This window comes from Ictidomys tridecemlineatus, chromosome 3 (genome assembly GCF_052094955.1).
Source record: "Ictidomys tridecemlineatus isolate mIctTri1 chromosome 3, mIctTri1.hap1, whole genome shotgun sequence".
Classification (NCBI taxonomy): domain Eukaryota; kingdom Metazoa; phylum Chordata; class Mammalia; order Rodentia; family Sciuridae; genus Ictidomys; species Ictidomys tridecemlineatus.
Window position 1 is genome coordinate 45309839 of NC_135479.1, and position 17774 is coordinate 45327612.

General features: G+C 53.2%; 1 protein-coding gene across 1 annotated transcript in view; it reads right to left on the reverse strand.

Annotated features, from left to right (window-relative positions):
* Positions 1 to 3339: 3339 nt before the first annotated feature.
* Positions 3340 to 17774, reverse strand: part of Rtn4rl1 (reticulon 4 receptor like 1) — a 71973-nt gene continuing 57538 nt past the window's right edge. Inside the window, exon 2 of the mRNA XM_005327907.5 lies at positions 3340 to 6446. Coding sequence (XP_005327964.2) covers positions 5119 to 6446 — 1328 coding nt within the window. The 3' untranslated portion in view covers positions 3340 to 5118. The remainder of the gene's footprint in view (positions 6447 to 17774) is intronic.

Below are 17774 nucleotides of genomic sequence, written 5' to 3' on the forward strand. Positions count from 1 at the left end.
GACCCACTTCTTTTGGAGGCAAGGGGTCTGCCGAAATGCCACTTAAATGAGCCAGTGCTCCCTACACTAGGTCTCCTTTGTCCCCACCCCTTGTTACTCTTGGAGGAAGCCCCGTCAATAGAGCCCCACAGCTACTCTCTTCCCCTCCTTCTCTTTCTCCCATGGGGCTTCCTCTGTTCCTGTACCCAGTAGACTCTTTACGCCCATCAACTACCCTGATTCCAGCAGCCTTCTTAAGATAGGCAAGGACAACTCGAGAGAGAACACGGGTGGGCATTCATTGTGCTGAGCCTCTCTGTTTTGTTTTGTTTTTTTTCCTGGCTTTTTGATTGTGCTGTGAGTTATTTAGCCAACAATAGATGTTTATGTATTTTTTTTTTGGGAGCTTGTATTTATTAACTGCCTGAAAAGGGGGGAGACGGGGAGATTTATATAGAAAGTGCAGTGAGTTAAAAGGGACAATTAGAGGAACAGAAAGAGATATTGAGCGTGGGATTGTAAAGGATATTTTAAAGCACAAAGGGTCTTGAGATGTTTTCCAAGTAGGCAGAAGGTAAAATAAAATTGGCCCATTACAAGCTGATAGTGGGGGATTGGTGACATGGGACAGAGTAATGGCTGATGGGCTAAACTTCTACTTAGAGGAGCCAGGCTGGGAGAAGATGAGCCACAATGCCACCACAGCCAGGCCAGGTTTTAAAACAGGGGTTGTCCAGGACCCCATCAAAATGGGCACTCCCCCTTCCTGGATGGACGAATGCACACAGAGAAAGGCGGGCATCCTCCACGTCAGCATGGAGAAGGGCATTGAAGAGCTGGGTCCCTTGAGGTCCAGCGGGGAGGTCTAATCAGGAATGAGTAGGAACAGCCTGGGGACTTGTGTGAATATGAGGGAGGATTTGCTGAGGGCTCCCAAATGCTCCCCGGCACACTTATTCTCTCTGGGCCTGGGGGGTGGGGTCCCGCAGCCCATCCTCCCAAAAGATTTCCTGCACCCTCTACTGGGTGCTCCTGCTTTCTCAGACTTGCTCACAGAGCTTCCTGGGCCCACATTGGCCATGGAGTGCTGGGTGATTAGTTAAGTGATGAGTAAACATTTGCTAAGTGGGGTTCTTGGCTCCCTGGTAATGAACAGCCCTAGCAGGAAGGGGAGGGGGATGTGCTCCTGAGGATGGCAGACTGTCAGCTGGAGGGGGCCCACGTGGAGGTGGCCTAAGGTGTGTTTGGACAGGGGTTTCTGGCAGACTGAGGGCAGGGCCGGATGGGATAAGAGAGCCAGTAGTTCAGGCCTCCAGGCTAAATGGTTATGGGATCCATTCCGAGCTTAGAAGCAGCAGGTGTCTGGGAATGGGACTGTGGCCCAGGCAGATTTCCAGGGAGCGCTCCAGCTTGCTGGCACGCAGCAAGATCTGGCTGAGCACAAGCGGCAAGTTGCGATGATGAAACCCACTGTTGAGGAACATCCGCGAGGGTGCCAGGGTGGGGACTATGCTCATGTGGAGAGGCTGGGCGGGGGGTGCGGGGGGAAAGAACCCAGGTGGGGTTTCTTCACTTCACTGCACAGGCTAAGTCTCTGAGTGGGACCCCCCAGAGCCTCCCCTTTGCCACGCTGGTCTCCCAACACCCTGGCAAACTGCATTTCCGGCCCTCAACTCGGGTTGTTGGTAGAGACCCTGCTAGCGTGTGTCTCCAGCTCTTGGCTTGCAATTCTCCCCCACTCTTTTCTGGCCCACTTCTCATTCTCTGAGACCCCTGGGAGTGTCACCTTTTCCCAGAAGCCCTCTCTGATTCCCCCATCTCAGCCAAGTTCCTCCTTTTAGGGAGTGGGAGCACGAACACAGGCTCCAATCCTACGTTAAGGAAGAATATACTCATTTCCACATCTGGGCTCGGGGGTCATTACAGAGAGCCACATCTACACCTTTTTATGTCCCCGGAGCCTGGGCAATGACTGGCACACAGAAGCCCTTGATCAATGTTTGTCAAATGAATAGAAGTCACCTAAGCTGTGGGATCACAGAAGGAACAAAGACTACCAGGGGCCATGAGCCCCTCTGACAGAGATGACTCTGTCCCCCTGTCATTCCAGAGGGGAGAGAAGGAGAAAAGATGGACCCTCCTGGGGCTCCCCAAAAGTACTAAGCAAAGGTGGCAGAGGGGCTGACCTCGTCAGGAACAGAGGGGGATGACCCCAGTCCCCTCGGAGGAGGACAGGACACTCAGGAGGTGGCTGGATCTGGTGAGAGAGGCTTTGCTTAACCCCTGACGTGTCAACCTGCTCTGATGTTTGGGGCAATGGTGTCATCTTAACCGCGGAGCATATGAGTTGCTGAGTGACAAGTGATGTCATCTGAGACAGAGCTGCCTTTATTCCTCCTAACTCCTAGAGGAGAAAGCTACTAAAAATATACCCAGTGTCCTGGGCCCTGCTGCCTGGCCTGTAATAACAGTTGGCAACTGGAGACTCTGCCGGGCTGGACAGAAGTGGAGCCTTTAGAAGACATTAGCATTTCTCCTTCTGACACTTCACTTCCACCATACTGGGCTTACTAAGTCTTTTTTTAAAAAAATTAATAAAGTGCTTAGGCTCTTGATTTTCCCACTGAGGGCCTTGCTGTCTGAAGTTGGAAATGAAATCAACAACATAACAACCTCCCTGGACTCTAAGGAACAGCCAGGCCAAGGCACTGGCCTGGGTCAGAGCAAGGAGACCATTGGGAGCAACCTCGGGCTCCAGAAGATTTGTTCTACTGTCACAGGGCTCCTTTCAAGAATGTCCCCAAGCCTTGTACTGAGGGGTATTGTCCAGTCAGGCCTGAAAATGTCCCTCAATCCAAAGCCAGAGGCAGATGCGGACTGCAAGCCCTGTCCACTGCTGTCTTGGTTAGGCCCTGGCCACCTAGAAAGTCCTCTGGCCCCAGGAACCGGTTGTTCCCTTCCAGTCACCGCTCAACCCTCTGAGAATCAATGGCTCAGCAGCTGCTGCTGAGGCTCTTGGGAAAAGGCCGAAAAGGATCCAGGGCCAGTCTGCTCTAGGGGGAGACACAGAGATGGTGCCCACCCAGAGCAGCCAGAATGTGGGAAGTGAATCATATTGTGTGCGGGCGAGGGAAGAACCGTGGAACAGAGAACAAATGTGTGTGTGCACGCATGTGTGTGTGTGCGCGCACATGCTTTTGTGTGTCCCTCTGAGTCAGTGTGCCCCTGCCCCCTAGAACTCCGCCTGCCAACAAACGTGCTGTGTTCTCAGAGCAGTGCCCAACCAGGCTCGCCCACCCCACCGAAGCCCAGGATCTGCCACCCCATCAGGAATGCGGGGTTAGGAAAAGAAAAACAGGGTTCTCGTCCAAGATAATTTTTTTTTATTATTATTATTTTTCTCTCTTAATTGGATTCAGTGTTTCTCACTCCTCACACACACCCTTTCTGGTGGGGAATTCAGGTTTGTGCAAAGCGCAAATTAGACTGTGCTTGCTTGGGCCCTTGTCCAACAGCCCCTCTCCCTCACCTGGGCTTGCATGCTCGATTCCCTGCATGCTGACCCCTGAGTCTGGCCCTTTAACCTCTGCCCGGGCATCTCAGGAGCATCAGGAGGAATGGGGCTCCGTAATGCAGAAGTGCCTGAGATAGTTCCTGGAATGTCCTCATCCTTTTCCTCCTGCTAAGGCCACCTGATGCTTCCCTCCTGCCCTTGCTGGGTTGCCCACCAAAAAGCCTCAAGTTAAAAATCCAGCAGCTGAGCCATGCTGGAGCCCTGGGCTCCTGCTCAGAGTCTCCCCGGGCCTGTCCAGGCCATCCCTGGCAAAATGCTGGGCTGATGACACTGTCCAACCTGTTGGACTAACACTGTGGATGCTGCCTTGCTTGCTGACTTAAAAAAAAAAAAAAAAAAAAAAAGACCTGTCTTTCCCCTTCTCTGTCTACCTGGCCCCAGTGCCTGACTCCCTGGCATCCACGAGCTGCTTCCCACTTCTCACCCTGACGCCCGCAGCTTCTACAGCAGGGGTGATTGGTGCTCCAGGGCGCCAGACAGGCTCGTGTTGCATATAAAAACAAGGTGATGTTCTAAACGTCTAAGAATATTGGTCCCCTGAAATGATTCTCGCTGCCTCCCTTTCTCCCTATCCCTTCCCACTGACACCCTGCACCAGGTCCTGGCATGCCCAGGTTACCTAGGGACTATTGACGCCAGGCTGGGATTCTAGACAAAAATCCTATAACTTTTTTTTTTTCTTGCTAGAAATCACCATTACAACCCTTACCTCAGCAGATATAGTTTCCCGTATAGTTTATAAACATGATAAGACATACAGTTTAGTAACGGAGTGGGGCAGGGGACCTGTGCATTTGTATATATATATGTATATATATATATATATATATATGTGGAGTGTATATATATATAAGTGGACATAGGTATAAAACTGCACCTTCTGTGAGAATCTCATTGCATGTGATGAAGTTCTAAATTTCAGCCTCTGATGATCTTTCCTTTGGTAATTGGTTCTTGGACCCTAGCAGCTGTGCCTGGGTCTGCCAGGGTTGCCTGAGACATCAGGAATGAGAGGCATTACCCCCCCAAGGGAGGGACCGAAGGTGGCATAGGGTTGGGTTCAGGGCAGGTTGACTAGATGGCCTCAGACAAAGGCCAAGATGCCACCTGCCCCAGTACTCCCAGACTGCTGGTTGACCCAGTCAGCTCTTGGGAGAGACTTTGTTTGTTCTGAGTCCTGCTCCTCCAGGAATGGCAGGGCCCTTCAGACCTCTCCAAATGATCAGGATTCCACAGAGCCCAGCTCCCACGAGGGGCACTTGTCCCATTACTGCTAACGAAGGATTCACTTTGCGTGCCTGTTACCGCCTTGCTGGAGTGGACGCTGTCCGTAGGTGCTCGGCAGGGGCTGGCTGGGACAGCTGGGTGAGATGCGCTAATCCCTTCCCATCTAGGGCTGTACACTTTGGGTTTATAATCCACCGAGTAGGGTCCAGACAGCAGCTGAAGGCTCTGTCAGCCTTTTCCTGAAACCCAGCAGATCTTCCACTTGTAAGAAAAGAAGAAAATAAATTTTGTTCCTTGGCGGACATGGTGGCAGTGCTGGGTGCTGGTGCCCTGGGTCCTCAGCGGAGAGTGACCGCCAGCCCCAGTATCCAGGCAAGGAGGGAGGCCCCCAGGAAATTGCCCGAGGAGGCCTGCTGCACCCCACTGGGAGCACGGATGGGGGTCCTACGGGCACACTTGCCCTTCCTCTTGGGCCGTGCTGTGGGCATGATGTCAAAGCTGAACTTGTGCTGGTAGTCGGGGGCATAGTCCTGCAGCTCGTGGGGCTGCTTCCCGGTGCCCGCCTTAGAGATCTGGTTGCGGTTCCTGTGGCTGGTACAGTTCTTGCCTGACTTCTTGGAGCCTGACCTGGAGCCAGGCAGATGGCTGTGCGGGTGGCCCTTGTCCCTGGCGGGGCCGTAGGGGGGGTGATGCTCTTTGCGGGCAGCCCTGTCGGTGGTGGTGAGCGTGTGTGATTTGATCTGGTGTGGGGACGCCGGGCTGGTGCAGTTCCGGAAGTCCTCTGCCCTCAGCAGCTTCAGGTCCTGGCCTTGCCTCAGCTCGGGGGACACACAGGGAACAGCAGAGCTGGAGCCTCGGAACCTCCGCAGCCATTCCCAGAGGGAGCGCGCCCTGCAGCCGCAGTCCCAGGCATTCCCGTTGAGGCGGAGGAACTCCAAGGCCACCAGGGGGGCCAGGCAGTCACCCTGAAGCTCCGAGAGGCTGTTATTGAAAAGAAAGAGAGTGGTCAGCCTGCGGAGATCATGGAAAGCCCTGTGGTGGACCCACTGCAGCTGATTCTCGTGCAAAAGCAGCCTGTCCAGGTTTACCAGTCCCCGGAAGGTGTTCTGGCCCAGGCTCCACAGCTTATTGCCGTGGAGAAACAGGTGGCTGAGGTTGACTAGGTCCACGAAGATGTCGTCCTGGAGGTACTCGATGTGGTTGTCCTGCAGGTAGAGGTACTGCAGGCTGTGCAGGCCGCTAAAGATGCCCGCCGGCAGGGCGCTCAGCCCACACTTGTAGAGGTAGAGGGCATGAAGCTTTACCAGGCCCTGGAAGGTCTCAGGTGCCAGCGTCCGCAGCTGCCGGTTGTCGCCGAGGTCCAGTTCCTCCAGGTGCACGAAGCCCTCGAAGGTGTTGGGGTCAATGAAAGTGATGTTATTGGAGTAGATCCACAGGGTGACCATGGCAGGGCTGAAGTGGCCCTGCCGGAGGAGGGTGATGCGGTTGTTCTGCAGGAAGATGCGCTCACTGTCCTCGGGGATGCCCTCGGGGATGGCGGCAAAGTTGTGTGCCTGGCAGCTGACCGTCATGGGTGCTGGGTAGCACACACAGTCCCGTGGGCAGCCACCGCCCAGGGGCAGCTCCCCAGCCAGCAGCAGGAGCAGCAGCAATTCCACACAGCACCCTGGTGAGGAGAGAGACAGCAGAACCAGTCAGAGACTGCCCAGCAAGGTGGCAGACAGATGGGGTGCAAAGGGTGGGGAGGGGACCAGCATATGATCTTCCTAGGTCTGCCAAGGAGGATCTTATCTGTGCTGTGATCAGGAGTCTTTCATGGCCCCTGGATGGAGGAAGACAGGACTCAGAGTCCAAGCCTGGACTTAGATCATCTAAGACTAGAAACCTCTCCCTACTTCTTGGCAGCTACCCCAATGGAGAATGTTTTTGGAGATGGAGGATACTGGAGATTGAACCCAGGGGCACTTAACCACTGAGCCACATCCCCAGTCACTTTTTGTATTTTATTTAGAGATAGGGTCTCACTGCTTAGGGCCTCGCTAAATTGCTGAGGCTGGCTTTGAACTCACGATTCTCCTGCCTCAGCCTCCCAGGCCGCTGGGATTAGAGGCATGCACTACCGCACCCCGCCCAACTGAGAATTAATCCCCAACTTGGACTGGGAGGTAAATTTGGGGTGAAGGCTCTGGATCAACCCTGTACCTTCTTAGCCCTGCCCCTAAAATCCCTAGGCCCTGATGAGGGTGCCTGAGCCCAGCCCCCTCAGTCTCTGTCAGCCCCACTGCAGTGAAGGCCACACCCCGAGACACAGCCTCTAGCCCTCATCCCAGCTCTGCCACTAGCTCATCGTTATCTGCATTCACAGATAGTGGTTCTAACAAAGTAAATATCTCATGCAGAGTCCTGAGGAATCGTTTTATTTAAATCATTCCCAATAACAAACAAAGCACGTAAGCATGACACCAAAGTGCTCCTCGAAAGATATTTCATTTACATGTTCAAGCATGCGACACCCCTTCTGTACCTCAGTTTCCTTTTTTCTAAAACACAGAGAGGATAGTTCTCACTCACAGAGCTGTGTGTGTACAGAGAGAGACGTGTCTGTCAGGGACTGGGGGGTAGCACCAGGGCTGATGCATGAAGCTTCTCTGGGGTCTACAAAACTGCCAGACCAAGGCTGCTCCCCATCCTGGTCCACCTTCTGGCCCTTTCCCCTCTTTCCGCCTCGCTTCAGCTCCCAGGCTATGGCTGCAAAACCAGGCCTTGCCCCTCAACTGTCCAGAGCATTTCCTCTGTAGCTTCCCTCTAATTGGGCATTAATTAGGCATTCGTTAATGGATCCTTAAAATAATTTATTTTCGGATGTGTCCAGCCTGTGGTCGGGTAATAGCCCCGTGCTCATTATTGGAGCAGCCTCATTATGGACGATTGTCATTACCTGCCTTTTTCCAGGGTCACAGCTGACCCAAGCAGCCCAGCAGGCACACAGGGTGGAGGGGAAAGGCTCCAGGCCCACAGAAGCCCACCCTGGAGGGCCAGGCAGTCATCTCCCTGCCTGGGTTGGCCTCTTGCCCCTTCTATTCTGGTTTGTCCAGCTGGGCCTCTCAGGAGAGCCAGGGTGCCTAGGGGCAGCTCAGTTGAGTCTTCCAGCTGCACACTGAGCATGTGGGATGAGAAAAGCCAACCTCCGGGCCACGCCTGGGTCTGTCAGCCACCCATCCAAGCTCCCAGGACTTCGGCTGCCCCAACCCAATCGCTACCCAGGTTCCCAGCTGAGCAGGTCTCACTGCCACCGCCACCCCCTCGTTCCCGGTAGAAACGGCATCGTAAATAAGTGACAGCTCCCAGCTGTTGGGAGTTATGGGCTCCCAGAGAGTGGCAGCTGCTTCCCGTCCCCCTGTAATCACCCGGCTTCAACCGAATGTTTCCAGCACATAAAAATCATCGCACATAATTTAGTTTTTTGCATAATTGGGTTCAGTTGCGATTTCAGAGCAATTATGACCTCAATGGTGGTTGCAGCACAGCATCAAGGACCCTTTCTGAGCCAGGAGACACTTTGTGTAGCCTCTGCAGTACCTTCAGTGACCTGAGCTACTGGACAGCCTAGAGGCTGGCTCAAGGCAGCGGCTGCCTCTGCCTCAGTTTCCCCTTCCAGAAAATACTCGGAGATGATGGCTCTGCCAGCCCTCTCCCTCAGAGTCCTGGGTGTGGCCTCTAGGCCCCATGGCCCACTTCAGTCTGCCCAGGGATGGCAGGAACCTGAGGGCTCAGAATCTCAGAGGACTTGAGGGGAGGCTGCCCAGCCCCTCAGTCTCCATACCCAGGTTGGAAGAGGTTCAAGCCACACTGGACTCTCCAGATCTCCTCATTCAGCCCACACCCTCACCCCTGCTGCGTAGGCTGCTTTCTTTCAGGAGTCCATACCTGCCAGAACCTTCCCCAGGGAGCCACCCTGAAGGAGCCCAGACTTAAGAGCATTCACGGTGCTCACTGTGCCTGTCCCACAACTCAGTCTGAAGAAGTCGTGGCTGAGCCCGGCCTGGCAGCTCACGTCTGTAACCCCAGAGATTCGGGAGGCAGGAGGATGGCGAGTTCAAAGCCAACCTCAGCAATGGCGAGGTGCTAAGCAACTCAGTGAGACCCTGTCTCTAAAGAAAATACAAAACAGGGCTGGGGATGTGGATCAGTGGTTGATTGCCCCTGAGTTCAATCCCTGGTACCAAAAAAAAAAAAAGAAAAAAAAGAAAGAAAGGAAGGAAGGAAAGACCACAGCCATGCGGCCTCTACCAGGGGTCCTCTAAAGACAAAGGCATTTCCTCCCCTCAGTCTGCAGCCGCGGGGGCAGGGACTGTGGCAGGCTTAGCGCTAATACCACTCGACATTTGTACAGCTCATTTCAGTTGACAAAGTACTTCTGTCCACACTCCTCTGATCCTCAGACCCACCCTATGTGGTGGTGGTGGTGGGGGCACCTCCTCCAGCTGCAGTTGTGTTCTGTCTCCATAAGGCCCCAGGTGAAGCCCTGTGGGGAGATGGTTTCCCCCTCAGAGAGAAAGCAGATGTTTCCAGGGAATGCTGGTACACAGGGAAGACCATCCTGGGACCTGAGTTTAGCTGAAAAAGCCCAAATGCCCCCAAATCCAGGTGTGTACTTAGTAACTGATTTGTGAATGCACCATGGCATGTGGAAGGGATCAGATGGCAGGGTGGGGTGGAGACAGGACCCAGGGCAGGGGAACTTCTGCTCTTCCCCTGAGAGAGCCCCGGGAGACAGAGGGACCCCAGTAGAGGCTTGGCCCAGGGCTGACCTGTTCTGTCACCTCAAGGAAGAACATGCTTTATGTTGGGGGTCTCAGGCAATAAGGCCATAGGGACTGTATATAGTAGTCACTTCCTTCCAAAGGCGGGAACAATAAAGGGATCCAGATGACTGGTGGGATCTGGGCCCAGGGCAGCTGCTCTCCATCCTTCAGTACTTCCCAGATACCAGGGTCTGTGCCAGGGAGGCCTCCCTTCCAGATCCCCACCCCCACCACTGGGAATCTCAGCTGAGTCTGCTTCGCCACCCTGAAAGCCAGTCCATCTCCTAAACCCTGGGCTGGCTGTCCCAGCAAGCCCCACCCACTTCTGGCACCCCTGCCTGAGCCAGCAGGTGTCAGCCCTGGATTGTCACCCTGCCAATTTCTTCCCAGGGAGATGGTTACTGCGTTGCCACAGCTCCTCCTGTGCCCCCTCCATGTGGCCCTTGGGAGCCGGGACCCGCTGATTGCCTGATTAATGTACTAACAATGAGGCTGATGCTTTTGCTGTGCATTTCAAGCTTGCAAATTAGCAGAGATCCAAGTCTCTGAGGAGGGGCCTTGCACCTCCTCCTACCAGCCTCCTCAGCCCCCTCCCGAGTGGGCAAGGGGTGCTCTGCAGGAGGGGCCTGAAGAAGGCAAAGCAGCACCTCCCCAACGCTCCACCTCCAGGTGATATACTCAGTCATGTTCAGCTACTCCAAACCTCTTGGTCTCCCCACAAGTGTTCACTTCACAGTGTCTCGTTCCTTCCTTCCTCCATTCTATACTTGCTCAGGGTCCAGGAGAATTAGAGGTGCCAGTGTGGGGAGGGCCCAGGAATGAGCTGGGTGGGGCAAGTCCTCATGGCTCATGAGCAGATGGGGGAGTCACAAAACCAAGCAGCCCAGCCAAGTGCTGGGGCCCGAGGTAGATGCCTGGGGGTGCGTGGGAGAAGATGGAAGTGGTGGCTCAGGAAGGCCCCTGCCACCCTTGTGCCACCTGCTGTCTTTGTTCTGTCACTAGTCAGCTGTGTGATGTAGGTAGCTCTTCAACTTCCAGAAGTATTTAATCTGTGAAATGGGGGTGAGAAGGGTCCCCGCCCCATGGGGCTGCCTTAGGATTCAGTGAGGGGATGTCTGCTCAGGGCTTGGCATGCATCAGCCCAGAAGACAGGCACACAGGCCAGGGAGCTGGCACTGTTTCCAGGTCCTTCCTGCAAACCCAAACCCCTACCTGCCAGCAGGGACTGTGAGGACAGGGGTGAGTGGCCTGAACACAGGCAGCTGCCTCACCCAGTCTAACTCCGCAGCCCCCGGATGTGCTTTATGAACAGCTCCATGTGGTCCAGACCTGGTGGGATGTGTGGGAAAGCAAAGGCAAAGGGCACAGCGTGTGTGAAGGCACTGAGGTGGAACACAGGTGGCCTGCACCATCTTCCCCACCCCTGTCTAACTAGGCAGAGCTTCCAAGGAGACTTTAACCTCTGCTAGTCGACCTGGGAGGACCCAGGGCAGGGGTGGGACTGAGAACTCTGCACTGAGACCAGCATCCATAAGGCCCCTCTCCAGGCCCAGGCCAGACAGCTAGTGTGACAGGGGCTCTGCAGCTTCCAAGCCCACAAGGACACAGCCCTGTTACCAGTTTGTTTGCATGGCTTACTCACAACCCCACGGGAACAGCACCCATTCGCAGAGGAGGAAACAAGGCACCCCTCTGGCAAGTGGCTGGCCAAGCCACATAGCTGGTGAGCAGGGCAGTGGGCAGGACTTACCCAAATCCCCCTGAGTCCTGGGCTCTGCCCCCAGCTCTCTGCTGCATGGGGTGAGCAGAGCAGCCTCGGCTGAGGGCTAGTTGGCCCTCTCAGGCCCAGAGTCTCTTCCATGACAGCACGGAAGGGGCTGTCCTCCCTGTATCTGAGTTGGGTGATGGCCCCTTGGGCAGGCATTCCCATGGCCCCGGGGCAGGACTGTGGTCTCTCCGAGGCTTGGAAACTGGTCAATCACGTGATCAATTCCTCTGGCTCTGCAGCCCTCCCTCCGTCCTCCAGGCTGAGATCCCCCCTCTGCCCCAGCCTTACTAGATGCTCCTCTCTGAGCCAATCAATGCTAACCCAATGCGCTCTGCTGCTGGATAACGGCCTCAGGCCAGGCCGGCTGCACTCACAGGGCTGCTGGCGCCTCAGGCCACTTGGCACTTGCACCACTTGGGTCCTAAGCACAGGCCTCTTCCTGATGAGTCCCTTCTGCCCCTCCCAGACTGGCCCAGGCCTGGAGACGAGGAAGTCAGTCAGGGCACAGCCAGACGCCCCTCCTCAGCCCCTCTGCTGGACATAGGGGGGGTTGGGCAGGAAGGCCAGCAGTTCTTGGCAGAGGCCAGGAAGGGCACAGGCTTTGGAGCCAGATAAACCTGGGTTCGAATCCTGGCTCCCCTACTTAACAAGCATGTCCCCTTGCTTGTGTGAGCCTCATTTCCCTCACCTGTAAAATGGAGGCAATCGTGTAAAGTTCCAGTCTGGCCCTGTCAACTGCACACGAGGGTATCCACCGGCCCCACACAGTCTGTAAGTTGTCCAAATGTGCTCTCTGCCTACAAGCCTCCTCCACTCTTTTCTCCATCTTGGGTGAAGGCGGTTCCTGCATTTTAGCTGCTCAGGCCAAACCCCTTAGAGTCATAGCGACCCCTCCCCTCACCCTCCACGCAACCCCCTGGAAATTCTGCAGACTCGATTTCAGAATTTATCCAGCCCCCGTCCCCTCCTCACAGCACCCCCATCAGCACTTGCCTGGACTGCCCCCACCCCCGCCCCTACATCTAACACAGCAGCCAAGGAGATCCAGTGAAAGTCTGAATCAGAATATGCTGCTCCTCCGCCCAAACCTTCCATGGCTCCCATCTCACTCACAAGGTGCCTCCTGGTCTGTACCGTGGCCCACGGACCCTGCCTCCCAGCCACACTCATCTCCCTGCTGTCCCTGCCTCAGGCCAGAGGCACGCTGCCTCCAGTCTGCACAGGCTGTTCTCTCTGCCTGGAATGCTTTCAGGGTGTCTGCAGGGCTTCTTCCCAGTGAGGCCTCCCTCAGAGCAGCCTAGTTTAAAGGTGTCCCTTTTCTGTTTTACTTCACAGTATTCACCCTCTTCTAAAATACCATGTGATTTATTTATCTTTTTTTCCTTTCTGTCTCTTCCCACTGACTCCATGAGGATGGTGATTCTGTTTCGTGTGTTCCCTGCATGCAGTAGGAGCTCAGTTATGATGGCTGGGTAAGGACAGCATCTTCCCGGGTCATTCGGAGAATTAGGAAGCCCTGGGCTCAGGGTCTGGCTCATAGTAGGTGCTCAATAAACCCAGTGGTTCTTATTACTCCTGAGAAGATTCAGAACCTCTAGGGTGAGAGCAGATACTATCTTAGCTCTGTCCAAGGGTCCATTGATCCATCTCACAGGTGACCAGAGGGTGAAGAATACTCTGGGAAGAAGGATTCAGTCCCAGACCAACCGTGGGGCAAGGTGACCAGAGGAGGTTTTCCCATGAGTGGGGGGGCTTTCCCAGGACATGGGATCTTCAGTACTAAAACTGCGACAATCCCAAACAAACCAAGAACAAGTTAGTCACCCTAACTGGAGGCCAGGTCAGTGGGTCCCTCTAAAAAGACTTCTGGGTGCAGAATGGGGAAGGTCCAAAGCAGCAGATGTGAGGCATGCGTGTTCTCAGATACCATCCTTTGGGTCCAGTGCCTGCAGCCAAGGAGGCATGCCTGGGCCCAGCCCGTCTGTGGGCATGTGTACATTTGTGCATGAGTTATTTTGTGTCTGTGTATGTACATGTGTCTGCGTGTGCATGCTTGTGTGCCTGTCTGTGATTCTGTGTTCCATGGCTGTGTTCATGTGCAGACACATGGGACACACATTTGTCCCTGGGGACCATCAATGGCAGCCTAGGCCCCTTTCATCTTGCAGCATTCCTGCACCTGCATACCATCCTGGAGAAGAGGCAGATCCTCTCCTGAGAGAGGTGCACATCCCGGGGAAGGAGCCCCGAGATGTCCTCAGCTCAGCTCGGCTCAGCGCTCACTCTCGCCCAGGATCCCTTTCGACTAAGGAGTGGGTGGCTCCTTATTGGAATAACCTTTCAGCTTTCATCTGCCTGGGCTGGTCCCTGGGCACAGGCCTGGCTGGGAATGCCATGCTAATTGGCTGCCAACTGCTCAGGGGACCTGTGGAAGCAACTCCTAGCTCCCTTACTCCCTACCCATTGGGGCTACGACCTCTTCACTGTGGGGGGCTCTGCCTGGGGTGAGGCTGAAGGCTGGCACATGGGCAGTAGTGCTTGCCTAGCTTGTGTGACACTGGGTTCAATTCTCAGCACCGCATATTAATAAATAAAATAAGGGTCCCAGTGACAACTAAAAAAAATATTTTTAAAAAAGGAAAAAGAACAGAGAAACAGCCTTGGAGGCAGAGGGAGTGGCAGGTGCAAAGATCCTGGGGGCAGGACTGAGCTTGGTGCAAAGGGAGAGGGGCAAGAGGTGAAGTCAGAAAGGTGGGAGCCAGAATTTGTAGGGCTTTGAGAGCCACCGTAAAGGGTTTGGATCTAATTCTGTATGTGGCAAGAAGCCACTGGAAAGTGGCTGAAGTGGAGCAGCATGATTGGATTTGAGGGACTGTTATTGGAGGATGGATTGAGTGGGAGGAAGAAAGGAGACAAGGAGGTCTGTGGCTATTGTGAGAGATGTTGAGGTTTTGGAGGCAGAGAGTAGTGGACAACCTGGAGAAATATTTAGAAAATTCCATATGAAGGAGAAAGAGGGAGAGGACCATGGGGTGGCTTCTGAATTCTGGTACAAATGACTGAGAGGACAAGGGTGGCATAGTGAGACCAAAGGAGCCCAGGAAAACAGGTGTGGGGCACCCAGGAACTCAATTTAGGACAAGCCTTATAGAGATGCTGGGTAGATATACCAAACAGTAGGCCAAAGCCGGGCATCCGGGTGTGGTAGTGCCCTCCTGCAATCCTGGCTCTTTGGGAAGCTGAGGCAGAAGGGCCAGGAGTTCAAGGCCAGCCTCTGTAACTTTGCAAGATCTTGTCTCAAAAGTAGGTGTGGGCTGGGGTTGTGGCTCAGTGGTATAGTGCCTGCCTAGCATGTGTGAGGCACTTGGTTCAATTCTCAGCACTGCATATAAATAAATAAATAAATAAGCAAGGTGATGTATTGGGGAAAATTAGAAGAAGAAGAAGAAGAAGAAGAAGAAGAAGAAGAAGAAGAAGAAGAGGAGGAGGAGGAGGAGGAGCAGCAGCAGCAGAAGATGTGTAGCTTGTGGTAAAGTACCCCTGGGTTCAATCCCTAGTACCACATACAAATAAACACATAAAACAGGGGCCTGGAGGTGAATGGTACACTTTGGAGCCATCAACATAGAGACAGCATTTAAATCCATGGAAGTGGATGGGGTGACCTAGGAGAGTCAAGAGAGAAGGGAAGCTGGGTGTGGTAGCACACGCACTAATCCCAGTGGCTTGGGAGGCTGAGGCAGAAGGATCCTGAGTTCAAAGGCAGCCTCATTAATTTAGCAAGGCCCTAAGCAACTCAGTGAGATCCTGTCCCTAAATTTTAAAAAATACAAACAAACAAACAAACAAACAAATGGCTGTGGATGTGGCGCAGAGGTTAAATGTCCCTGAGATCAATTCCAGTACAGAGAGAGAGAGAGAGAGAGAGAGAGAGAGAGAAGAGAGAAGGGAAAGGAGGCTGGGGTTGGGGCTCAGTGGTAGAACGCTTGTGTAGCATGTGTGAGGCACTAGGTATTGTGTCCATCAATAACTAAAAAATATATTTAAGAGAGAGAGAGAGAGAGAGAGAGAGAAGGGAAGAGGAGACTGCACTGGATCAGTCAGTAAGTACAGGTGAGGGTGTGCTGAGATAACGAGTGACCCCAGAATCATGATGTCTCACAACAACAAAGGCTTATGTCTCACTCATGAGACACAAGGACATGAAGCTCGGAGCAGAAATCAAGATCCAGAGAGCATCCTCCACTCAGAACACTGCTGGAAAAAAGATATGACACATATTCCTCCTCAAGTGCCCTGACCTGCCATCACAGGACAGGGAAGACTCCACCTGGGGCAGTCAGGGACTAGGGAGAACTTGTGGGCACTCAGAATCCACCCAAACAGCAAGTTTTTCCATGAAGGAGGCAGAGGAACAGGGCAGGACCTGTAGGGGTGTGAGTCAAGGGAGGATACAAGTCAATTTTTCTGCTTAATTTTTTTAATTATAGTTTTTATCTTTAAGTGACACACAGTAATTGTATGTATTTCCAGGGCATGGCGTGATATTTCAATACATGTTTACAATGTGTAGTGATCAGCTCAGGGGGATTGGCATTACCTCATACATTTATCATTCTTTTTATTGGGGACATTCAAAATCCTCTCTACTTTGAAATACACATTTGAGCGTCCACCATAGTTACCCTACTGTGCTCTAGAACATCAGAAGCTCTTCCTCCGATCCAACTGCGCCCTGAACTGGTTACCCCTCCTCCCTGTATCCCCTGCACCTTCTTAGGGTTTGCTTTTTGAGATGGAAGAAATAGAGTCTGTTTAAATGCCAACAAGAGGATTCAGGAGGGGAAGAGAGAAAAACTGAAGTAGCAGGTGTGAGAGAAGAATATGAGATCCAGAGCTCAGAAGGAGTACCCGCCTGCTGTCCAGGGAGCGCCCTGGTACACCGAGAGGACGGTGGAGTGGCCTCAGGAGCCTTCTGGTTTCTTCAGCTGAGAGTGAAGGTAGAGATAAGGGTGAAAGAGGAGAAACAGAATGACACAGTCATCTCGTGTCCTGGGCAAGCCAGTGACTCCAGTCACCCAAGGGACGGCGCAGGGCCCTCTGTGGAGTGGTGCCAGTCAGCATGGCTTGGTGGCTTTCCCCAGCACTTGTGTGGCTGAGAAAGGTTTCCAGGTGAGACCACAGAGTCAAGGAAGGACAAGAAGCTGAAGGTGTTTGCAAACAAGGATTTTTAATCCCCACTGACCTAGCTTCTGCCTAAGTTCTTGGGGCTGTGCCTCATACCTACAGGGTAAATAACCACCAGGTTTTTAGACCTCGCTTCACAGACTTTTCTCCTGACTGGCTACTTAATGATACCCTGGGGTTGGGTGCAGTGGCGCACACCTGTAATTCCAACTACTCTGAAGGCTGAGGCAGGAGGATCACAAGTTCAAGGCCAGCCTGGGCAACTTAGCAAGATCTTGTCACACAGAGATCAAGGGGGGTGCTGGGGGTACAGTTTGGTGATAGAGCACCCCTAGGTGCAATGTTCAGTACCAACGAAATAAAAAGGGCTGGGGATGTAGCTCAAGCGGTAGAGCGTCTCTATGTTCAAAACCTAGAGGGCACATCAGGGAGCAGGGAAGACACTTGTGGGGCCTGTCTGGGCATCTCAGGTCCCCCGTCTCAAATCACCTCCTTTTCTCTGCTGGTCTGAGTGCTGCTTTTTCTCCAGAGGACTATGCTTACCTATTCTTGGACCTTGGACCTGAGAGATTTGGTCCAGGTGGCATTTAGCATGGGCTTCCCATGTGATCCTCAAACCCCACTTTTACCTACTGGGTTTTTCTTTAAAATCATTCCACATTATTTAATTTAAAAATAATAGTTACTGGGGGGGGCAAGGGTTGTGGCTCAGTGGTAGAGCACTCGCCTAGCACATGTGAGGCCCTGGGTTCGTTCGATCCTCAGCATCACATAAAATAAAATAAATGTATTGTGTCCAACTACAACTAAAAAATAAATAAATAAGAGTTACCAGTTATATAGAAAAGTATAAAAATAAAAGGAAGAAACATCACTACATTCCCATTACCTTGACAACCGTTGACAGGGCCGGGCTGTACCTTCCTTCAATACTTCCTTCACTTATATAGGGCTGTGTAAAATTTAAATAAATTTTTTATTCAAAGAGATAAAGTTGGGATGATGCTATATAATGCACCTCTGTATCCCGTATTAACTGCTTCGACCATTCCACTCATTCAGCCGTTCTCTGCTGAGGATGCAAGGGGAGCCCAGTGCGCAGAGGGGCCCCGCCCCTGGGACAGTACAGTCTGCTGGGGAAATGGGCACTCATTACTTGGCCCGGTCCATATATAAATGCTACATGTAAAGAGCAGTGTGGAGCTAGTCACTGGGGGGTGAGAGGCCTGGAGAG